Genomic DNA, 24,238 nt, shown 5'->3' on the forward strand with positions numbered 1-24,238 from the left:
AGGTGGGTCCAAGTTTACTGGGGGGTCACTTCTACAGGGGTCTGCAGTGGGTGCAGAAACAGGTGGGTCCAAGTTTACTGGGGGGGTCACTTCTACAGGGGTCTGCAGTGGGTGCAGAAACAGGTGGGTCCAAGTTTACTGGGGGGGGGGGGTCACTTCTACAGGGGTCTGCAGTGGGTGCAGAAACAGGTGGGTCCAAGTTTACTGGGGGTGGGGTCACTTCTACGGGGGTCTGCAGTGGGTGCAGAAACAGGTGGGTCCAAGTTTACAGGGGGGTCACTTCTACAGGGGTCTGCAGTGGGTGCAGAAACAGGTGGGTCCAAGTTTACTGGGGGAGGGGGGGTCACTTCTACAGGGTTCTGCAGTGGGTGCAGAAACAGGTGGGTCCAAGTTTACTGGGGGAGGGGGGGGGTCACTTCTACAGGGGTCTGCAGTGGGTGCAGAAACAGGTGGGGTGTCACATAACTCAATAATTTTCTTGAAAAACTTTACATCAGCTTTTCAAAATTATATTACTTAATTAAATGTTTGAGAAAAAAAGTCCTATTATTTACATAATATTTTTCTTTTGCCAATGTAAAGCTGATCTTGTTTAAAAGTAATCCTTTGTTTTTGTTTTGTGTAGAATGATTTTGTAGTTGAGACCAGCCTTGTGGGGATAGTCCTGAATGGCCTCTCCCACCTGCATCACATCTCCACCAAAGCCCATTTTGCTGTCAGCCTCATCCATGGGCTGGGTGGGAACCTCACAGAGGGCTCAAGGGAAATCTTTGCCAAAGAGGTAAAGTTGATCTTGTACCTGGCCACATTAAAATATACAGCACCAACTTGTACCTGGCCACATTAAAATATAAGGCACCAACTTGTATCTGGCCACATTAAAATTATAAGGCACCAACTTGTATCTGGCCACATTAAAATATAAGGCACCAACTTGTACCTGGCCACATTAAAATATACAGCTAGGGGTCGGCGTGGTCGAGTCGGTAAAGCTTATGGTTGCTAAACCGAAAAGTCTCGAGTTCGAACCCTCGGGCAGATGAGGCTCGTTAGCTGGGGACAGCCACTCTTCTAGGAGAGACAACTCCAAAATTAAACAACTGCTGCCTTGTAGTTTGTTCTTGGTTGGACAAAGGCTATGGAACCAAATCCAAAAAGAAAAGCAGGCTGAAATCGGAGTCAATGGCCTCAATGGCGCATAACCAGTTGACACGTAACGCTTAATTGTGTTGGAGGCGTGGTCGAGTCGGCAAAAAGCTCATGGTTGATAAATTCGAACAAAGTCTTGAGTTCAAACCCACTGGCAGATAAATCTCGATCCCCTTCAACACTAATAATTAAGAACGAAGAAGAAGAAGAAAATATACAGCACCAACTTGTACCTGGCCACATAAAAATATACAGCACCAACTTGTACCTGGCCACATTAAAACATAAGCCACCAACTTGTACCTGGCCACATTAAAATATACACCACCAGCAAGTGGTTGTGAAATGTGCCCCTACCCCAGCTAATGTTTAAATCTTGATATCTTAGGTGTTTTCCTCACCCCAGCTATTGTTTAAAAACTTGTTGAGATCTTTGGTGTTTTCCTTCCCCCAGCTAATGTTAAAAACTTGATGATGCTTTAGGTTTTTTCCTGGACCAATGAGAGTCCACCAGATGCCAGACACCCATTGGACACCTACTACGACGACAATCTGGGCCGCCTGATGCAGTACAACATTGAGGTGACCACGTCTGCTTGTAACTCGACAGACTCAGTAGATTAAAATATTGTTTCATTAAGTTGATAGATGCTATTTTATGACTGTACTAAAACAATCTTTGAATTATTATTTTTAAAGAAAAAAGATGAGCTGCGAGTGGAAGATTTTCAGTCATCACTTCCTGTCATACAAACTGGAGATGTGCAGAAGGCTCTAGACTACTTCCTGCCCTGGCTGGAGGCTGACAACAAACAACCTTTCATCATTTGTGGACCAGAGGGTTGTGGCAAGGGGTCAGTCTTTGTACACACGTGGTAGCTGGTTGTACAGCTGGTTGGTGTGTAACTGGTTGGTGTGTAGCTGTTTACCATGTAAAATATTTGGTTGAACATATAAAGCACCCATCACTGTAGTATCTATTTGATCTATTCAACATGACAGACTTCTACTGAGGCATGCCTTTGAGAAGCTGAGGTCCACCCAGGTGGCCATGGTCCACTGCAGCGCCCAGACCAGCCCCTCGCACATCCTGCAGAAGCTCAACCAGAGCTGCATCTCCATCTCCTCCAACATGGGCAGGGTGTACCGGCCCAAGGACTGCGAGCGTCTGCTGCTGTACCTGAAGGACATCAACCTGCCCAAGCCAGACAAGTGGGGCACCTGTCAGATGATTGCCTTCCTCCAGCAGGTCAGGGCTTGTGATGTCAGAAAATTTTGGTTTACAACTTGCCACTCTAAAGAAATGTAATGACAGAAAATTTTTGGTTTAAAACTTGGCACTCAAAAGAAATGTAATGGCTGCAATAGACTGTAGATAGTTAAATAATGCTGGTCACTGTGTCTAGATTTTTATACATATTGTAACTTGCCAGGTTTTTTTAAATGTCTTGTCACTGTTGCCAGATTTGTAAATGTCTTGCCACTGTTGCCAGATTTGTAAATGTCTTGCCACTGTTGCCAGATTTGTAAATGTCTTGCCACTGTTGCCAGATTTGTAAATGTCTTGCCACTGTTGCCAGATTTGTAAATGTCTTGCCACTGTTGCCAGATTTGTAAATGTCTTGCCACTGTTGCCAGATTTGTAAATGTCTTGCCACTGTTGCCAGGTTTTTTAAATGTCTTGTCGCTGTTGCCAGGTTTTTTAAATGTCTTGTCACTGTTGCCAGATTTGTAAATGTCTTGCCACTGTTGCCAGATTTGTAAATGTCATGTCACTGTTGCCAGATTTGTAAATGTCATGTCACTGTTGCCAGATTTGTAAATGTCATGTCACTGTTGCCAGATTTGTAAATGTCATGTCACTGTTGCCAGGTTTTTAATTGTCTTGTCACTGTTGCCAGGTTGTGACATACAATGGCTTCTATGACTCGAACCTTGAGTGGGTTGGCCTTGAGGGTGTCCAGATTGTGGCCAGCATGAACGCTGGGTCAACACTTGGCCGACACAAGCTGACCCCCAGGTTTACATCCGTCGTCCGCATTTGCAACGTGGGGTAAGTAAGTCTGTCACTGGCTAGGTTATACTCAATCAGTGTTATGTAAGTTGCTTGATTTTTGTAGGAAAGTAACTTTATTAGTCTAGGGCAGGTAACTCAATGTAGGGTAGGTAACTTGATTAGTGTAGGGTAATTAACTCTATTAAAGTAGGGTAAGCAACTCTATACGTTTACAGTAAGTAACTCATCCAATATAGATAAACTAATTTATGTAACATCTTAACTGAAAACATCATTTTGTTTTGGTTGTTTCTGTGTGTGAATTTCACTTCCCATGATTTATGTTCTGTCTGTGTGTGAATTTTACTTCCCATGATTTATGTTCTGTCTCTGTGTGAATTTTACTTCCCATGATTTATGTTCTGTCTGTGTGTGAATGTATCACCCCATGATTTATGTTATATATGTGTGTGAATGTATCATCCCATGATTTATGTTATATATGTGTGAATGTATCACCCCATGATTTATGTCATATCTGTGTGTTTCTGTATCACCCCATGATTTATGTTATATCTGGCAGATACCCAGACAGAGACCAGCTACAGACCATCTACTCCGCCTACCTGAAGCCCATCCTCCACAGACAGCTCAACAAACACACCATCTGGGGCAGCAGTGCTAAAGTTCATGCCCTGGCTAACAGCATGATCCAGTTCTATGAGCAGGTAACTCTCATTTCATTTTTCACAAACAATCATTTCAACACCTGTTTTCATAGTAGTTGGATGGAAAACTAATTTTCAATATTTGTAAGAATATATTTCACCTATTATGGATGTTAAAATGGAGTAGTTAATAAGTTTAAAAAAGGATAGCATGGTTAGACTGAGTTTAAAAAAGATTTCAATTGAAAAATTTAATTTGACCTTCATTGAATTTTATCTTTAGCCTTTAGGTGTCTTATTAACATTTTTAACAATATTTTAGAGATATGTCAGTTAATATATACTTATAGAGATGATTATGTGGTCTCTAATTATAAATTTAATGAAGTTAATTGTTTTCAAAACCTCCCCTCCCCAGCTGAGGTCAAGGTTCACAGTGGATGACTACAGTCACTACCTGTTCACGCCCAGAGACCTGACCAACTGGGCCATGAGCCTGCTCAGGTACGACCTGACCGCAGGTGCCAAGGACAACACCTGCGACACCGTGCTGGAGGTGTGGGCCTACGAGGCGCGCAGGCTGTTCCGTGACAGGATCGTGGGCCAGGACAACAGAAGCAAGTTTGACAACATGCTGCAGTCAGTCATTCGCTCGGATTGGTCAGCCAACATCTTCGATGATATAGACAGTAAGTTTAAATTCTAAAAAAGCATACATTAGTAGAAAGATAAGTCAAAGATATGACATTAAAGTAATTTTTTTTAAAATGTGTTTCAAATGTGATTTTTAAAAACTGTGTTTGGAAATATCAAAATTTTCAGATACTTACTTTGTAACGTGGGGTGGTAGGCTGGAGTCTGGCGCCCCCTCCGTGGGTGCCGGGGCCCCCCTCCCTCCACATGGTAAACCTCTGGGCAAGCTCTCCGAGGAAGATTTGAAGGCGGTCATTGAAAAGGGGATCCGTTTCTACAGTAAGTCCTTGTTACAATGTTCTGTTTTTGTCACATTATGGCAGTAATGTCATGCCTGCTGTGTCATGTCTCTTGTGTCATGTCACTTGTGTCATGTCAGTGATGTTTGACATGTCTGACATGCCATTTTTCTTCATATTTTTGTTTTAACTGCCATCCCCCAGGCCATGAGAACAGACAGCTGGACATCCTGATCTTCCGTGAGGTGCTAGACAACATGGCCAGAGTGGACCGTGTCCTGACCAAACCTGGCGGCTCCCTGCTCATGGCAGGAAGTAGCGGGGTGGGCCGGCGCACGGCTGTCAGTGTGGTGGCCCACATGCACCAGATGCACATGTTCTCACCCCGCGTGTCCCGAGGCTACGGCATCAAACAGTTCAAGAATGACCTCAAACAGGTCTGTAGTTTGAGATGTGTCTGTCTTAAAATGGAAAGCTACAAAGTTTAACGAAATTTAAACTGTTCAATAATAAAGTGTTTGAAATATAAAGTTTATATTGCCTCAACACACTTATTAGCATTGTACAAAATACAAGTCATTGTTGTTCTATACAACTCATAATGGTAGAAAACTTAAAAGATTAAATTTAAATGAATAGCTAACTACCTACTTATTAGTTTAGATTTTATTGAGATTAGTTTTTGTGTACTTAAATTTACACATTTAAGAACTTGATCAAACACCATTCAACTTATCCCATGTATAATAGAACTTCCATGCCTAAAACTTTTGAAAGTGCTTTGACATTCATCAACCTAAAACACCACCTTGACTTTCAACAACCAACAACACTATTTTGACCTTACCATCCCATTAGACTTTGACCTTGACCATTCCATTACACTTTGACCTTGACCTCCCCAAAGAACCTTGCCCCTCCATCACCTGATGCACCTTGTCATCCCCGCATGCAGGTGATGCAGCAGGCAGGTATAGAAGGTGAGCAGGTGGTGCTGCTGCTGGAGGACCACCAGTTTGTAGAGCCCCAGTTCCTGGAACTGGTCAACAGCCTGCTGTCTGCTGGCGAGGTGCCAGGCCTGTACACCACGGAGGAGCTGGAGTCCCTGCTGGGCCCCCTGAGAGACATGGCGTCAGAGGCTGGCTTCAGAGGAACTTTGATCAGCTTCTTTGCTGCACGTAAGTTGGCTGGGCTAACATTAGAGGCTGATAGTTCTATACTGTTTTATGGCAATGTATATATATGGCCAACTCCATACAGTTTTATGGCAATGTATATAAGGCCCATTTCATACAGTTTTATGGCAATGTATATAAGGCCCATTTCATACAGTTTTATGGCAATGTATATAAGGCCCATTTCATACAGTTTTATGGCAATGTATATAAGGCCCATTTCATACAGTTTTATAGCAATGAATATAAGGACAACTCCACACAATTTTGTACCAACATTTGCCAAACTGATTATTCCACACAGTTTAATAGCTACACAATTTTATGATAAAATATCTTTTTATATATGTCACATATATTTTTCTATTATTAATACTTGATAGTATAGTTTGTTTCAATTTTAATGCAATTGTAAATGTTTTCTTTAGCAAAGCCGTCACCTTCATTTTGAATAGTTCTCTTGTTGGGAAAACAATTTGCTGTATCAATAAATTTTAAAAAATAAGAGTGTTACCTCTTGTAGAGGGTTGGTAGACTGGAAGCTTAGATGGTTGATTTTTGTAGAGGATCAGTAAATTTACACCTCAGCATTACGTCCCCGTCATATGATTTGTTTTCTAGAAAGAAAAAATTATGTGTTACAAAAACTAGAAAAAAATGAGTCCAAACCAATTTCCCCCCCCCCCCCCCTCACCCCCAGGTGTGATGCACAACCTTCACATTGTGCTAGTGATGGACAGCAGCAACTCCAGTTTTATCCTCAACTGTGAGAGCAACCCAGCCCTGTTTAAACAGTGTGCTGTTCAGTGGATGGAGGGATGGAGCAGGGAGAGCATGCTCAAGGTACTTTTTGTTTACTCTCAGCTTTTATGTTAGTTATCTCCCTTCACATCATAGTGGTCCTAAATTTATCCTCAACTGTACACACAGTGTGCTGTTTGGTGGGCTGGAGCAGGGAGAGCATGCTTAAATACTTTTTTTTTACTTGAGTAACTCTGTCAGCTTTTATTTTAGTTATCTCCCTTCATGTCACTTCCCTGTAGTTTCAGGATTTATTCATAAAAAATGTAATATAAATTTTTGTTAAAGGACTGATATTGATATAAAAAAATTTTGTAAGGTTCCCTGGATGCTGCTGACTCGCCCACCCAAAATTGAGGGCGGGTCTATTGGAGAGGCCAAAGGTCACAAGAAGAAACTGTCTGGGGGGGAGGAGCTACTGAAAAGTTTTCTCCATGTTCACGAGTCCTGTCAGGCTTTTGGCTCCACCCCCCGGCGCTACATGGTGTTCCTGAACACATACCAGTCTGTGTACCAGACCAAGAAGAAGAGCATCATAGACAAGCAGCACCACCTGCAGGTAACTGTAACCATGTAACATCCTTTAATTATTTGGTGCTAGATTGGTGTGGCCAGATTTTTAATATTCTCTAAGTGTTTGGTGCTATGCTAGTGTGGCCAGAGTTTTAATATCCATCAAAGTTTTAGTGCAAGTTTGTTGTGGTCAGGTTTTTAATATTCTCAATAATTTTATGCTAAGCATGTGTGGCCAGATTTTTAATATTCTCAGTTATTTTATACTAGGTGTGTGTGGCCAAGTTTTTAATATCTCAATAATTTTATGCTAAGCATGTGTGGCCAAGTATTTAATATTCTCAATAATTTTATGCTAAGCATGTGTGGCCAAGTATTTAATATTCTCAATAATTTTATGCTAAGCATGTGTCCCAAGTATTTAATATTCTCAATAATTTTATGCTAAGCATGTGTGGCCAAGTATTTAATATTCTCAATAATTTTATGCTAAGCATGTGTGGCCAAGTATTTAATATTCTCAATAATTTTATGCTAAGCATATGTGGCCAAGTATTTAATATTCTCAATAATTTTATGCTAAGCATGTGTGGCCAAGTATTTAATATTCTCAATAATTTTATGCTAAGCATGTGTGGCCAAGTATTTAATATTCTCAATAATTTTATGCTAAGCATGTGTGGCCAAGTATTTAATATTCTCAATAATTTTATGCTAAGCATGTGTGGCCAAGTATTTAATATTCTCAATAATTTTATGCTAAGCATGTGTGGCCAAGTATTTAATATTCTCTTCTATTCTGTCCTAGGCTGGTGTGTCCAAGCTGAATGACGCCAAAGTTCTGGTGGATGACTTGAAGAGGAAAGCTGGTGAACAGAGCATTTTACTGGCTGAGAAACAAGGGGAGGCAGACGCTGCCCTCAAGGAGATTAGTGTAAGCAAGAGAAGATCACTCTCATAGTCTTACAAATAAAATAAAAATGACACCAGTAGTTTGTGAGCACAGAATTATATTTTAAACCCTCTTCAGTTCTTTTTTCACTTTTACTTTTGAATCCCCTTTGATTGTGTGGATATTTAAAATTCGTTTTTTAATAAACATCTTCCATTTATGGTTCATCTAATTTAGTCTTTTAAATGTTTGTTTTTTTAATATATATTGAGCACCTAATAAAATAAATTTCATTTAGTTTTGTACTTGTATATTAAAATAATAAAATGTTGTGTATTAAAATGTACTTGTGATCTGATCTTGCAGCTGAGCATGCAGAACGCAGGGGACCAGAAGGTGGAGATGGAGGAGCTGAAGAAAGTGGCGGCAGAGGAAAACAAAGTTCTGGAAAAAAGGAAGAAGGCAATAGATGTAGAGATGGCTGAGGTACGTGTCTTGATTTAACTTACTAGTGGGCAGTTTTGTCTAAACCTTAATCTTAAGCCTTGGAATAAGTTAAGTTTGTTTGTTGTGATTAAATTATTTAAAAAAAACTTTAGGTTGAGCCGCTGGTTCAAGAAGCGCGTAAAGCCATCGGCAGCATCAAGACTGAGTCCCTGTCAGAGATCAGAGCCCTGCGTGCTCCACCCGATGTCATCAGGGACATCCTGGAGGGTGTCCTGCGTCTTATGGGCATCTTTGACACCTCCTGGGTCAGCATGAAGAGGTGGGTGTTCTTGCCAATACAAACATTAACATGCAGAGGTGGGTGTTCTTGCCAATACAAACATTAAGGGTCAGCATGAAGAGGTGGGTGTTCTTGCCAATACAAACATTAAAGGTCAGCATGAAGAGGTGGGTGTTCTTGCCAATACAAACATTAAGGCATGAAGAGGTGGGTGCTCTTGCCAATACAAACATTAAAGGTTAGCATGAAGAGGTGGGTGCTCTTGCCAATACAAACATTAAAGGTTAGCATGAAGAGGTGGGTGCTCTTGCCAATACAAACATTAAGGCTCAGCATGAAGAGGTGGGTGCTCTTGCCAATACAAACATTAAGGCTCAGCATGAAGAGGTGGGTGTTCTTGCCAATACAAACATTAAGGTTCAGCATGAAGAGGTGGGTGCTCTTGCCAATACAAACATTAAATGTCAGCATTAAGAGGTGGGTGATCTTGCCAATACAAACATTAAGGCATGAAGAGGTGGGTGCTCTTGCCAATACAAACATTAAAGGTCAACATGAAGAGGTGGGTGTTCTTGCCAATACAAACATTAAGGCATGAAGAGGTGGGTGCTCTTGCCAATACAAACATTAAAGGTCAGCATGAAGAGGTGGGTGCTCTTGCCAATACAAACATTAAGGGTCAACATGAAGAGGTGGGTGCTCTTGCCAATACAAACATTAAGGGTCAACATGAAGAGGTGGGTGCTCTTGCCAATACAAACATTAAGGGTCAGCATGAAGAGGTGGGTGCTCTTGCCAATACAAACATTAAGGCTCAGCATGAAGAGGTGGGTGTTCTTGCCAATACAAACATTAAGGGTCAGCATGAAGAGGTGGGTGCTCTTGCCAATACAAACATTAAAGGTTAGCATGAAGAGGTGGGTGCTCTTGCCAATACAAACATTAAGGCTCAGCATGAAGAGGTGGGTGTTCTTGCCAATACAAACATTAAGGGTCAGCATGAAGAGGTGGGTGCTCTTGCCAATACAAACATTAAGGCTCAGCATGAAGAGGTGGGTGATCTTGCCAATACAAACATTAAGGCTCAGCATGAAGAGGTGGGTGTTCTTGCCAATACAATCATTAAGGGTCAGCATGAAGAGGTGGGTGTTCTTGCCAATACAAACATTAAGGCTCAGCATGAAGAGGTGGGTGATCTTGCCAATACAAACATTAAGGGTTAGCATGAAGAGGTGGGTGCTCTTGCCAATACAAACATTAAGGGTCAGCATGAAGAGGTGGGTGTTCTTGCCAATACAAACATTAACATGAAGAGGTGGGTGTTCTTGCCAATACAAACATTAACATGAAGAGGTGGGTGCTCTTGCCAATACAAACATTAAGGGTCAGCATGAAGAGGTGGGTGCTCTTGCCAATACAAACATTAAGGCATGAAGAGGTGGGTGCTCTTGCCAATACAAACATTAAAGGTCAGCATGAAGAGGTGGGTGTTCTTGCCAATACAAACATTAAGGGTCAGCATGAAGAGGTGGGTGTTCTTGCCAATACAAACATTAACATGAAGAGGTGGGTGCTCTTGCCAATACAAACATTAAGGGTCAGCATGAAGAGGTGGGTGATCTTGCCAATACAAACATTAAGGCTCAGCATGAAGAGGTGGGTGTTCTTGCCAATACAAACATTAACATGAAGAGGTGGGTGCTCTTGCCAATACAAACATTAAAGGTTAGCATGAAGAGGTGGGTGCTCTTGCCAATACAAACATTAAGGGTCAGCATGAAGAGGTGGGTGTTCTTGCCAATACAAACATTAAGGGTCAGCATGAAGAGGTGGGTGCTCTTGCCAATACAAACATTAAGGGTCAGCATGAAGAGGTGGGTGCTCTTGCCAATACAAACATTAAGGCTCAGCATGAAGAGGTGGGTGATCTTGCCAATACAAACATTAAGGCTCAGCATGAAGAGGTGGGTGTTCTTGCCAATACAAACATTAAGGGTCAGCATGAAGAGGTGGGTGATCTTGCCAATACAAACATTAAGGCTCAGCATGAAGAGGTGGGTGTTCTTGCCAATACAAACATTAAGGCTCAGCATGAAGAGGTGGGTGTTCTTGCCAATACAAACATTAACATGAAGAGGTGGGTGTTCTTGCCAATACAAACATTAACATGAAGAGGTGGGTGCTCTTGCCAATACAAACATTAAGGGTCAGCATGAAGAGGTGGGTGCTCTTGCCAATACAAACATTAAGGCATGAAGAGGTGGGTGCTCTTGCCAATACAAACATTAAAGGTCAGCATGAAGAGGTGGGTGTTCTTGCCAATACAAACATTAAGGGTCAGCATGAAGAGGTGGGTGTTCTTGCCAATACAAACATTAACATGAAGAGGTGGGTGCTCTTGCCAATACAAACATTAAGGGTCAGCATGAAGAGGTGGGTGATCTTGCCAATACAAACATTAAGGCTCAGCATGAAGAGGTGGGTGTTCTTGCCAATACAAACATTAACATGAAGAGGTGGGTGCTCTTGCCAATACAAACATTAAAGGTTAGCATGAAGAGGTGGGTGCTCTTGCCAATACAAACATTAAGGGTCAGCATGAAGAGGTGGGTGTTCTTGCCAATACAAACATTAAGGGTCAGCATGAAGAGGTGGGTGCTCTTGCCAATACAAACATTAAGGGTCAGCATGAAGAGGTGGGTGCTCTTGCCAATACAAACATTAAGGCTCAGCATGAAGAGGTGGGTGATCTTGCCAATACAAACATTAAGGCTCAGCATGAAGAGGTGGGTGTTCTTGCCAATACAAACATTAAGGGTCAGCATGAAGAGGTGGGTGATCTTGCCAATACAAACATTAAGGCTCAGCATGAAGAGGTGGGTGTTCTTGCCAATACAAACATTAAGGCTCAGCATGAAGAGGTGGGTGATCTTGCCAATACAAACATTAAGGCATGAAGAGGTGGGTGCTCTTGCCAATACAAACATTAAAGGTCAGCATGAAGAGATGGGTGATCTTGCCAATATAAACATTAAGGCTCAGCATGAAGAGATGGGTGCTCTTGCCAATACAAACATTAAGGCATGAAGAGGTGGGTACTCTTGCCAATACAAACATTAAAGGTCAGCATGAAGAGGTGGGTGCTCTTGCCAATACAAACATTAAGGCTCAGCATGAAGAGGTGGGTGCTCTTGCCAATACAAACATTAAGGCTCAGCATGAAGAAGTGGGTGCTCTTGCCAATACAAACATTAAGGGTGAGCATGAAGAGGTGGGTGCTCTTGCCAATACAAACATTAAAGGTCAGCATGAAGAGGTGGGTGTTCTTGCCAATACAAACATTAACATGAAGAGGTGGGTGTTCTTGCCAATACAAACATTAACATGAAGAGGTGGGTGCTCTTGCCAATACAAACATTAAGGGTCAGCATGAAGAGGTGGGTGTTCTTGCCAATACAAACATTAAGGGTCAGCATGAAGAGGTGGGTGCTCTTGCCAATACAAACATTAAGGGTCAGCATGAAGAGGTGGGTGCTCTTGCCAATACAAACATTAAGGCTCAGCATGAAGAGGTGGGTGATCTTGCCAATACAAACATTAAGGCTCAGCATGAAGAGGTGGGTGCTCTTGCCAATACAAACATTAAGGCATGAAGAGGTGGGTGCTCTTGCCAATACAAACATTAAAGGTCAGCATGAAGAGATGGGTGATCTTGCCAATACAAACATTAAGGCTCAGCATGAAGAGATGGGTGCTCTTGCCAATACAAACATTAAGGCATGAAGAGGTGGGTGCTCTTGCCAATACAAACATTAAAGGTCAGCATGAAGAGGTGGGTGCTCTTGCCAATACAAACATTAAGGCTCAGCATGAAGAGGTGGGTGCTCTTGCCAATACAAACATTAAGGCTCAGCATGAAGAAGTGGGTGCTCTTGCCAATACAAACATTAAGGGTGAGCATGAAGAGGTGGGTGCTCTTGCCAATACAAACATTAAAGGTCAGCATGAAGAGGTGGGTGTTCTTGCCAATACAAACATTAACATGAAGAGGTGGGTGTTCTTGCCAATACAAACATTAACATGAAGAGGTGGGTGCTCTTGCCAATACAAACATTAAGGGTCAGCATGAAGAGGTGGGTGCTCTTGCCAATACAAACATTAAGGCTCAGCATGAAGAGGTGGGTGCTCTTGCCAATACAAACATTAAGGGTGAGCATGAAGAGGTGGGTGCTCTTGCCAATACAAACATTAAAGGTCAGCATGAAGAGGTGGGTGCTCTTGCCAATACAAACATTAAGGCTCAGCATGAAGAGGTGGGTGCTCTTGCCAATACAAACATTAAACATACAAACATTGCCAATATAAACATTAAAGTTTCCCTTTCTGAGATCTGAACCTTTGGGCTAGCAGTCAAGTGCTCTATCACTTGACCATGCCATCCTATGTTCATGCCAATAGCCAACTTAAACTGTACAGTCTGTTAATTAAAAAATGAAAAAATAATAGCATTACATTGTTTAAAATGTGAGGACAAAAGAAATTTAAATCTATATGGTTGGAATGAGTTTAACATTTTCCATCCTTTCAGTTTTCTGGCCAAGAGAGGTGTGAAAGAAGAGATTCAGACTTTTGATGCCAGAAATATTTCACCAGAAATTAGGAAGAGTGTGGAGGAGCTGTTGAGGAAAAACAAAGATTCTTTTGACCCAAAGGTAACACCAGCTGACTTTTGACCCAAAGGTAACACCAGCTGATTTTTGACCCAAAGGTAACACCAGCTGACCAAAGGTAACACCAGCTGACCAAAGGTAACACCAGCTGACTTTTAACCCAAAGGTAACACCAGCTGACTTTTGACCCAAAGGTAACACCAACTGACTTTTAACCCAAAGGTAACACCAGCTGACTTTTAACCCAAAGGTAACACCAGCTGACTTTTGACCCAAAGGTAACACCAGCTGACTTTTAACCCAAAGGTAACACCAGCTGACTTTTGACCCAAAGGTAACACCAGCTGACTTTTGACCCAAAGGTAACACCAGCTGACTTTTGACCCAAAGGTAACACCAGCTGACTTTTGACCCAAAGGTAACACCAGCTGACTTTTGACCCAAAGGTAACACCAGCTGACTTTTAACCCAAAGGTAACACCAACTGACTTTTAACCCAAAGGTAACACCAGCTGACTTTTGACCCAAAGGTAACACCAACTGACTTTTAACCCAAAGGTAACACCAGCTGACTTTTGACCCAAAGGTAACACCAGCTGACTTTTAACCCAAAGGTAACACCAGCTGACTTTTAACCCAAAGGTAACACCAGCTGACTTTTGACCCAAAGGTAACACCAGCTGACTTTTGACCCAAAGGTAACACCAGCTGACTTTTGACCCAAAGGTAACACCAGCTGACTTTTGACCCAAAGGTAACACCAGCTGACTTTTGACCCAAAGGTAACACCAGCTGACTTTTAACCCAAAGGTAACACCAACTGACTTTTAACCCAAAGGTAACACCAGCTGACTTTTGACCCAAAGGTAACACCAACTGACTTTTAACCCAAAGGTAACACCAGCTGACTTTTGACCCAAAGGTAACACCAGCTGACTTTTGACCCAAAGGTAACACCAACTGACCAAAGGTAACACCAGCTGATCATGACACATGTGTTGACTTAGCAAGTCACATTTCAAACTTTTAAAGTCAGAACTTAAATTTTTAAAATCTTACCTCAAACCTCTTGATTTTTTAATTGCTATCTCAACCCATTAAACCATTTTTAGACACCTTGTCTTAAAAAAAGTAAAAATGCAGATTCCTGTTGTTTGTAGACACCTTGTCCCTAGTTTTGTTCCAATTAAAAAAATTACTCCCGTTGTTTCCCAGAATGCAAGACGAGCGTCGCAAGCAGCAGAGCCTCTGGCAGCCTGGGTGACCGCCAACGTCAAGTACTCTTACGTCCTGGAGAAGATCGAGCCACTTGAGAAGGAGCAGAATGAGCTGAAAAGGTAATTTCTGACATTTTCACGTAGTTTATGTAATTTTGTCTTCAGCTTGTTATACAATTTCTCATTGAAAACTTGTGCAAAACTCAGCCTGAAATTTTAAAAATTGAACCTGTCAGAAACCTGGACAAAGCTGTGTCTAGGATGTCCAAGCTGAGCGAGGCCCTGGGGGAGGTGGATCGTAAAGTGGCCAGCCTGCGCAACAGGTTTGAGACCTTGACCAAAGAAGCTGCGGAGCTGAAGATCAAGCTGGACAGGGAGAACGAGACCATTGACGCGGCTGAGACCTTGGTCTCCAAACTTGAGGGGGAGTACCAGCGCTGGAACCAGCAGGTGAGGGGGGGGGGGACTAGTAGGTGAGAGGGGGGAGATGCAAGTGAGGGGGGGGACTAGTAGGAGAGAAGGGGAGATGAAGATGTGGGGGGGGGGGGCTAGTAGGGGAGAGGGGAGCAAGTGAAGGGGTGGGGAATGTAGGTGAGGGGGGGGGACTAGTAGGAGAGAAGGGGGAGATGCAGGTGAGGGGGAAACTAGTGTGTAGGGAAGTTGGTATGGGGGGGGACTAGTAGGGGAGAGGGGGAGATGCAGGTGAGGGAGGAAACTAGTGTGTAGGGAAGTTGGTACGGGGTTTGTTTCTTACACTGGCCCAAAACATCAGGTGGCTACCATTGCTTTCCCTGTAATTCAGATAGATGTATTATGTGTTCAAAGTTGTGTTGTTTTTTTTTTTGTGATGGCTTGGTCCTGGAGTCTTTGGTTGATATTATAATTTTCCCTAAAAATCTGGTTATCTAATAACTGCACTAAGACTTTGCCCTGTCCCAGGTGGGTGAGTTAACCACAGAACTTCTGGTTATCTAATAACTACACTAAAACTTTGCCCTGTCCCAGGTGGGTGAGTTAACCACAGAACTGCTGGTGATCTAATAACTACACTAAAACTTTGCCCTGTCCCAGGTGGGTGAGTTAACCACAGAACTGCTGGTGATCTAATAACTACACTAAGACTTTGCCCTGTCCCAGGTGGGTGAGTTAACCACAGAACTGCTGGTGATCTAATAACTACACTAAAACTTTGCCCTGCCCCAGGTGGGTGAGTTAACCACAGAACTGCAAGTGCTGCCTAAGAGAGCTCTGCTGGCTGCGGCCTTCATCACGTACCTGTCTGCTGCACCTGAGGACACACGACGCAACTACCTGCAACAGTGGCAGGAGGCTGTAGGTGTGGAGAAGTTTGACCTGAGGAGGTTCCTCTCTACGGAGAGTGAACAGCTGATCTGGAAAAATGAGGGTCTACCCTCTGATGACCTGTCTATGGAGAATGCTCTGGTCATACTACAGGTGGGTAGGTGGTTGAGTGTTGTAGGGTTGGTCTACAGGTGTGTAGGATGGTTGGTCTACAGGTGGGTTGGATGGTTGGTCTACAGGTGGGTTGAATGGTTGGTCTACAGAAGTGTTGTGTAAATGTCAAAAGGTTTAAGCTCAGATGTTTGAATGTTTTACCTTTTGGTGCGTTGAATGGTTTTTTTTTTTCAAAACTACTGCAACTTGGATAAACCACATATAATTTCAAATCAATTTTCAATGAAGCAGCTACTGGTAATAAACTATTATGTGGACCCCAATTTTCATTCCTTCCCACTCCTCCATTTCACCCAAGTTTTGCCACTTGGTAATTGTTTTCTAACTACCACATTATGAGAGCATGTAGCACATGTTTAAATTAAATCAATTTTAATATATTTAATTTCAACACACACAACAGGTGCATGATATTCCTATTGGGGTAAGACATTAAGCATTTAGTGTTGGTGTGCTCAACTTTTTATTCATTTTTTGTGTGGTCAACATTTAATTCATTTTTGTTTGGTCAACTTTTAATTCATTTTTGTTTGGTCAACTTTTAATTTTTTGTTTGGTCAACTTTTAATTTTTTGTGTGGTCAACTTTTAATCTTTTGTGTGGTCAACATTTAATTTTCTTTTTTTTTTGTGTGGTCATCTTTTGATTTTTGTGTGCTCAACTTTTAATTTTTTGTGTGGTCAACTTTTAATTCATTTTCTGAGTGGGCTTCTTTGAATTTAAAAAAATTGCAATCAGTTTGTTTTGAGTTATGTTTTCCCCTGTCTGAAGCTTTAAACTGTTTGATTTATTGACCTGCTCCTTGTAAATTGATCACTTAAGCCAAGCTTTCCTTTTTACTTTCTCGTATATACGTAGTATAGAGAAAGTATTGTAATCGTGCAAAAAAAAAAAATCGAGATTTTTACAAATCTCGACGTTTTACACCTCACTGATACGGAAAAACATAATTTTGCAATCTTGTCCGTATGTCTGTGTGTGTGTGTGTCTGTCCGTGTGTGTGTCTGTCCGTGTGTAAACACGATAACTTGAGTACCGTTACAGCTAGGTTGATGAAATTTCATATATAAGTATTTTATCAAAATCGTAGATACGTATCAACTTTTGAGCGATTTCCGATAACCGGAAGTGGTACTTTTCCTACTTTGAATTTTTTAAAAGCCTATAACTTGAGTACTATTTCAGATAGATAAATGAAATTTCACATGTAAGTAAAAGATCTAATTCTCTACCTTCTGTTAAATTTTGAGTAATTTCCGTTGACTGGAAGTAGTAATTTACGCTACTTCCGATTTCTCAAAAAACTAATGTAAATTTTAAAAGTACTAATAATATTGCGCACTATTATGCGCTTTTTTTATTTGCGTTCACTTGGTGTGCAATTAATTTGTCTACGAGATTTTATTCTATTTTTAAAACTTTAAGTATTTAAAATGGATTAAAAATCATGTCTATAGCCCGAGTTTCCATCCCCTGTTATTTTATATAAGAATATTCGAGAAAGTTTAGGGGAGATCACTCCCGGTTTATTCTTTTTATATCTGCACAAACAACAGAACACAAAATTGAGTGTATAGAATGTATGTTTGACAACTTTGTGGATTGAATTTTTAAAATGTTTTTCTATTATCAACCTACACATTTTTTAAATGTTTTCATTTTTTCACAGTTAAGCATGGCTATTATTTATTTAAATCTGTTAAAAATGATAACTTTTTTTTGTGTGAAACAAGTTTTACTGTAGGCCCTATATGTTACTTGAACTAAGGCTTTTTTTTTTACTCTGTTTAAAACATCCGCTTTCAAAACTTTTTTTTCAAAAAATAATTTATCAACTTTGCTTTGATAAATCATTCATAAAACAATGTTCTACTTTTAAAATACAATAGCTTTGATGTTAATTTTAAATTACTAATTTTTTTAACCATTTGTCCCTCTAAATTTTGTGTGTATCTAATTGGGCTTTATATAAATGATTTCAGTCCAAGTTTGCTAAGTTCTGTGTGAGCACTATAGATATGTCACATGTTTTAAAGATGTATTTATCTCTATGTTGGGGCCTATAAAATGTCACATGTTTTAAAGATTTATCTCCATGTTGGGGCTATAAACTTGTCACCTATTTCAGAGTTCACTGCGACCTTTTCTGGTTGACCCGTCATCTCGAGCCACGGAGTGGCTGAAAGTTCATCTCAAGGCCAACAGGCTGGAAGTTATTAATCAGCAGGTCAGTCTTGTTGTAGGGTCATTTCATGGGTCAGTTGATGGGTCATCTTGTGGGTCATTTTATGGGTCAGTTGATGGGTCTTGTGGTGGGTCATCTTATGGGTCAGTTGATAGGTCATCTCATGGGTCAATTGGTGGGTCATCTTGTGGGCCAGTTACCAACTATGTTGTTGATTGTGTTGCTTGCTGTAACATGGTTTATGTGACTTACGTCTTACCTGACAGGACGCCAACTTCAGCACGGCGCTAGAGCTGGCTGTCAGGTTTGGCAAGACCCTGATTGTCCAAGAGGTAGATGGAGTAGAGCCTGTCTTGTTTCCCCTCCTGAGAGGAGATCTCACGGCTCAAGGTCAGATGCTGGCTCTAGACAACTTTGTTTAGTTATGCTTTTTGTGCTGCAATACTCCTGCTAGTACCCTTTCCCCCCTCCTATGCTTGCTCCACTTACCTGTCTGTGCTCGTATCTTCTGGTGTGTAGTAGTATGTTTTAGTATGTTGTGATATGTATGAACCTTGACCTTGTACCAATCCCAGGTCCCAGGTATGTTGTCCAGATAGGGGAGAAAACCATTGACTACAACGAAGAGTTCCGTCTCTTCTTGACCACCAGGAACCCCAGCCCTGAGATACCACCTGATGCTGCGGCCATCATCACAGAGGTCAACTTTACCACCACCCGCGCTGGACTTACTGGACAGGTAGCTGACCTTTGACCCCCCACTTTGACCCTCTCTACCCCATGCTGAATCTCACACATTACATTTTTCATTGAGTTTGCCATCATTTATTTTTACTCTGTAATTGTTTAAAAGGTATACATGAAAACAGTAATTTAAAACAAAAAGTTGTGCTGTTGGCTAACACTTTGTTTATTTTAGCTGCTTGCTAACACGTTACAAAATGAAAAACCTGAACTGGAGTTGAGGAAGACAGAGCTGCTGAAGCAGGAGGAAGATCTGAAGATACAGCTGGCCAAGCTAGAGTCCAGCTTGTTGGAGGTTTGAGCTTTATCCACACACACACACTAACCACACTCACGCAAACCATACACACTCAAACCATACACACACTCAAACCACACAAACACTTACCATACACACACAAACCACACAAACACTTACCATACACACACAAACCACACTCATATAAACCACACACAAACCACACACACACACACAAACCACACACACACACACAAACCACACACCCATGCAAACCACACCCATGCAAACTACACACAAACCACACACAAACCACACTCATATAAACCACACCCATCCTTGGACCTAAATACCCAAACATTTAAGTATGTGGTAGCCTACAGTTTATCTTTAAAGGACTGTTGTGCCAGTGTTTGACTTGGTTCAAACATTTTCCCCCCAGGAACTGGCCAATGCTAAAGGGAACATTCTGGAGAACAAGGAACTCCTGGACTCCCTCAACAAAACCAAGGCCAGCAGTATCACCATCACAGACTCCCTGGTCGAGTCCGTCAGGCTGCAGACGTCGCTGGACCAGGAGCGCAACACTTACCTCCCCCTGGCGGAGAGTGGGAGTTGTCTGTACTTTGTCATCAGCGACCTGGCTAAGATCAACAACATGTACAGGTTCTCACTGTCTGCCTTCCTCAGGCTCTTCCAGAGGGCGCTGCAGTCTAAACATGTAAGACAGCCTTGAACTTTAGTTCAGGGGCTCATCATTTTAATAAACTTTATCCAATTCAAAACAAAATTTAACTTCAGAAATAATTTTCTGTCTCCCCATTTGCATTTTCTATTCTATCATGTACACAAATAATTTTTCCATGCGGTTTTAAACATTATTTCTAGTTTTAAAATGTTGATAATATTCACATTTTAACATCATTTAATCAATTTTACTTAAAAAATTATAGCCTATAGATTATTGGCTTGTAACTGATCATTGTAACATGTAATTGATCACTGTAACGTGTAACCAAAATATTTGATGCAGGATGGTAGTGGCACTGAGCTGAGGTTGAAAGCTCTGAGCTCAAAGCTCTTCATGATGGTCTACGAGTATGTGTGCCGCTCCTTGTTCAAGGCTGACCGTATGATGTTTGCCATACACATGGTGCACGGCTGTAAGCCAGAGCTGTTTGAGGAAAATGTAAGCGTTTTCATACCAGATCTGTAATGTTTTTTAAAATACTTAAACTTTGTGGTTTTTTTCATATGGTTTTACTTTCATTTTAGTTAGTTAATTTTTTTCTTAACTTAAAGATTTTAATCTATTTAATTGATAGTTTTGATGACTGATGCTGTAATCTAATTATTTAACTTGCTGTTCTGTGTCCAGGAGTGGGAAGCTTTCACTGGTATGCTGGTAGCTGATGTCAAAGCTGACAGTGGGCGTGGCCCGTCCTGGGTGGATCAGGAGAGACACTCAGCTATTGCAGCTTTCAAGGTAAATAGTCACTTCTGACTACTTGGTTACTTCAAGGTAAATAGTCACTTCTGCCTACTTGGTTACTTCAAGGTAATTAGTCACTTCTGACTACTTGGTAAATAGTCACTTCTGACTACTTGGTTACTTCAAGGTAAATAGTCACTTCTGACTACTTGGTTACTTCAAGGTAATTAGTCACTTCTCTGACTACTTGGTTACTTCAAGGTAAATAGTCACTTCTGACTACTTGGTTACTTCAAGGTAAATAGTCACTTCTGACTTCTTGGTTACTTCAAGGTAAATAGTCACTTAGGGCAGTTCACATCTGACTACATTTTTTATTTCTGACCTTTTTTTTTTCCATCACTCAGGTGAACTTCCCAAAGTTGTACCAGATGCTGGACCTAGAGGATGCTGGCCTGTGGTCAAACTTTGCCCGCAGCAGTCAGTGTGAGCAGGAGTTTCCCAGCAGTGTTGAGAGGAAGGTCTCCTTGTTCCAGCAAGTTCTCATCACACAGGCCACCAGACCTGACCGACTGGTCAGCGCCATGGGCTTGTTTGCATGCAGGGCGTTAAGTATGTGCACATTTTATATTTGTTTAAAAATTGTTATACAATATGTGTTTACAAAAAAATTTGTATTTTTAATCTTAATTGTGATCCCCACTTGTTTCTGTGACTCTGCTAAAATAAAAACTCTGCATGTTTCTGGCTACCAGACATGAAAGAACTCTCCCCACCCTTCATGAACCTGAAGAAATTGTTCCAAGAATCCATCGCCATGGAGCCCATCCTGATAGTGATCTCCCCTGGTGTGGACCCCTCACAGGAGTTGCAGGAACTGGCGGCTGAGACCATTGGGATAGAGAGGTACCATCAGGTAGGTCTAGTGATGGTCTGGTGGTGATGGTATAATGGTAATGGTATAGTGGTGATGGTGTAGTGATAATGGTCTGGTGGTTGCCATAGAGAGGTACCATCAGGCAGGTGGTGCTGATCAAATGATGCTGGTCTGTTAGTGATGGTCTAGTTGTGATGATTCTGGTGGTGATGGTCTAACATTAATAGTCAGATAACCTGTTGAGTAATCTTTTTGTCTAGAATATGTTTATGCTGATATAGTTCATTGCAACACCAAAACTATGTCAAAGGTTGCCATGGGTCAAGGTCAAGCAGAAGTGGCCATGAAACTCCTCCATGACTGTGCCAAGAACGGCAACTGGTTGTGTCTCAAAAATCTTCATCTGGTCACCTCATGGTTACCTGCCCTTGAGAAGGTAAAATTTCTTTCATTTACTACAGCTTGTAAGCAGTCAGTAGATGGGTTTAGCCAGTTTCTTTGTGTAGATTTTATGTACACAGCTATGATGTGTTCACATAACATGATATAACAAATTTAAAAACAATATTTTATCCCCCCCCCTCCCCAGGAAATGAACACCCTCCAACCACACAATGACTTCAGACTTTGGATGACGTCTGAAGTCCACCCCAAATTTCCAACTGTTCTTTTACAGTCTAGTCTCAAGGTCACTTATGAGGTAAGACAAGGTCATTGTCCCATTAGTCACATGACAGGATGGTTTAACAACTGCTGAAGGAACACAAAATAACCTTACACTTTGTATCATTTTAATCCTGTGATCCCCTTTTTGTCCAATCACCAGGCGCCACCTGGTGTCAAGCGTAACCTCATGAGAAGCTATGAGAGCTGGACGCCAGAATACATCGCCAGGGGAGGCAACGTGCTGCGGGCGCAGGCGCTGTTTGCCCTGGCCTGGTTCCACGCTGTCATGCAGGAGAGGAGGATGTACATCCCCCAGGGCTGGACCAAGTTCTACGAGTTCTCCACCTCAGACATCAGGGCAGGGGCCGACATCATTGACAGGCTGTGTAAGGGAGGTAAGGCTGGTTTCTTGTTCTCTACGTCAGACATCAGGGCAGGGGCCGACATCATTGACAGGCTGTGTAAGGGAGGTAAGGCTGGTTTCTTGTTCTCTACGTCAGACATCAGGGCAGGGGCCGACATCATTGACAGGCTGTGTAAGGGAGGTAAGGCTGGTTTCTTGGTACTCTCCCTTGTTGGGTGTGCAAACAGCTAGTAGTAAATCTTTATTGTAGTTGAGTTGTCTGAGGTTGTTCTGTGTTAGCTGGTGCAGACAGTTACCTATATCTGGTGTTTAGACAAACGTCTGCTGAATATTAGGTTGTTTTACTTGGTCTAGTAATGAATGCACCCTAAGTGTCTGATATAATTGTTGTATTAAATTCTTTTACCCATTTTTTTTATTGATCTAGCTCTCTATGATGTTGGAGAAGGAGGTGTTAAATTGTGTTGTGTGAAGTGTGTAAAATAACACTTGCTATATTCACAGCTTTTGTGGGAATAATCAATGTATATGATTTCTGTTCATATATCTCAAACTCATTAATATTTATTTATTATGTTCAAATATAAGAAGAGATGTTTTGTAAAGAAAAAAAAGTGAGATGTGTAATACACATTTAATGTGGTTTGATCTATGCTCTAACATTGTGTGTGTGTATCCTAATGTGGTGGAGATTTTGCTGCTAACATGGTTTAATATTGCTTGGATTCCTTACAAACTTGTTTACAATTTTTACTTTAGCCAAATAATGTACTCATTGTGTGCAGATTGTCTTAACAAAGATTTCTGGGTTTCTTTTAAAAATCCATTAAGGGTTAATAAAACATTTGAATGGGTTAGAATAGGAATAGAGCATTAGAATTAGGTTACTAAATCATTTTCTTGTAGATTAAAGATAAATTCAACTTGATAATCCTAGTTTAAGTGTGGCTCATCTTTTAAATTTTTGTGGTAGTTTGTTTAGTTCTATTTCTGTTTACCACAAAGTGGAACTAGATGGATTTTTTTTTTAGTTTTTTTGTGAATAAAAAAAAATATTTGCCACCAATTTCAGGCCAAGATCAAATTCAATGGAAATTTGTGCATGGTCTGTTTGAGTTTGCCATCTATGGCGGCAGGGTGGACAACCCACTGGACATGGGGGTCATGGTCTCCTACCTACAGCAGTTCTTCAACAGCTCCATCATCTCCCAGCAGAACAAGGGCAAAAGGCTGGGGCCTCTCAAGATGCCCACCTCAACAAATGTCAGGGTAAGGACTTTTTTAATACATTTATTAGGGGTAGTTGGATCAGTAAAGCTCTTTGTTTCTAAACCGAAAAGTCCTGAGTTCGAACCCCCAGCCAGATGTGGCCTGTTAACTGGGGACAGCAACTTTTCTAGGAGAGAACTCCAAATTCAAATAACTGATGCCTTGTAGTTTGTTCTTGGTTGCAAATCCAGAAGGAAAGCAGGCTGACATTGGAGTCAGTGGCTTATATCATGCATAACATTTTTAC

General features: G+C 41.4%; 1 protein-coding gene across 1 annotated transcript in view; it reads left to right on the top strand.

Annotated features, from left to right (window-relative positions):
- LOC131935084 (cytoplasmic dynein 2 heavy chain 1) overlaps positions 1-24,238 on the top strand; it is a 51,971-nt gene that overhangs the window by 24,653 nt on the left and 3,080 nt on the right. The window contains exons 41-73 of the mRNA XM_059291374.1: positions 626-781; positions 1,633-1,731; positions 1,849-2,003; positions 2,152-2,398; positions 3,051-3,202; positions 3,729-3,873; positions 4,232-4,502; positions 4,636-4,785; positions 4,950-5,182; positions 5,701-5,923; positions 6,621-6,763; positions 7,041-7,280; positions 8,043-8,168; positions 8,493-8,612; positions 8,726-8,892; positions 13,442-13,565; positions 14,739-14,860; positions 14,977-15,190; positions 15,944-16,195; positions 16,620-16,640; positions 18,345-18,443; positions 18,668-18,791; positions 18,977-19,140; positions 19,321-19,440; positions 19,826-20,104; positions 20,417-20,572; positions 20,762-20,869; positions 21,223-21,427; positions 21,571-21,731; positions 22,003-22,128; positions 22,282-22,392; positions 22,519-22,753; positions 23,795-23,991. Of these exons, the coding sequence (XP_059147357.1) occupies positions 626-781; positions 1,633-1,731; positions 1,849-2,003; positions 2,152-2,398; positions 3,051-3,202; positions 3,729-3,873; positions 4,232-4,502; positions 4,636-4,785; positions 4,950-5,182; positions 5,701-5,923; positions 6,621-6,763; positions 7,041-7,280; positions 8,043-8,168; positions 8,493-8,612; positions 8,726-8,892; positions 13,442-13,565; positions 14,739-14,860; positions 14,977-15,190; positions 15,944-16,195; positions 16,620-16,640; positions 18,345-18,443; positions 18,668-18,791; positions 18,977-19,140; positions 19,321-19,440; positions 19,826-20,104; positions 20,417-20,572; positions 20,762-20,869; positions 21,223-21,427; positions 21,571-21,731; positions 22,003-22,128; positions 22,282-22,392; positions 22,519-22,753; positions 23,795-23,991 (5,445 nt within the window). The remainder of the gene's footprint in view (positions 1-625; positions 782-1,632; positions 1,732-1,848; positions 2,004-2,151; positions 2,399-3,050; positions 3,203-3,728; positions 3,874-4,231; positions 4,503-4,635; positions 4,786-4,949; positions 5,183-5,700; positions 5,924-6,620; positions 6,764-7,040; positions 7,281-8,042; positions 8,169-8,492; positions 8,613-8,725; positions 8,893-13,441; positions 13,566-14,738; positions 14,861-14,976; positions 15,191-15,943; positions 16,196-16,619; positions 16,641-18,344; positions 18,444-18,667; positions 18,792-18,976; positions 19,141-19,320; positions 19,441-19,825; positions 20,105-20,416; positions 20,573-20,761; positions 20,870-21,222; positions 21,428-21,570; positions 21,732-22,002; positions 22,129-22,281; positions 22,393-22,518; positions 22,754-23,794; positions 23,992-24,238) is intronic.

The sequence above is a fragment of the Physella acuta genome, unplaced genomic scaffold, assembly GCF_028476545.2.
Source record: "Physella acuta isolate Inbredline_101_S28 unplaced genomic scaffold, ASM2847654v3 ptg000131l, whole genome shotgun sequence".
Taxonomy (NCBI): domain Eukaryota; kingdom Metazoa; phylum Mollusca; class Gastropoda; family Physidae; genus Physella; species Physella acuta.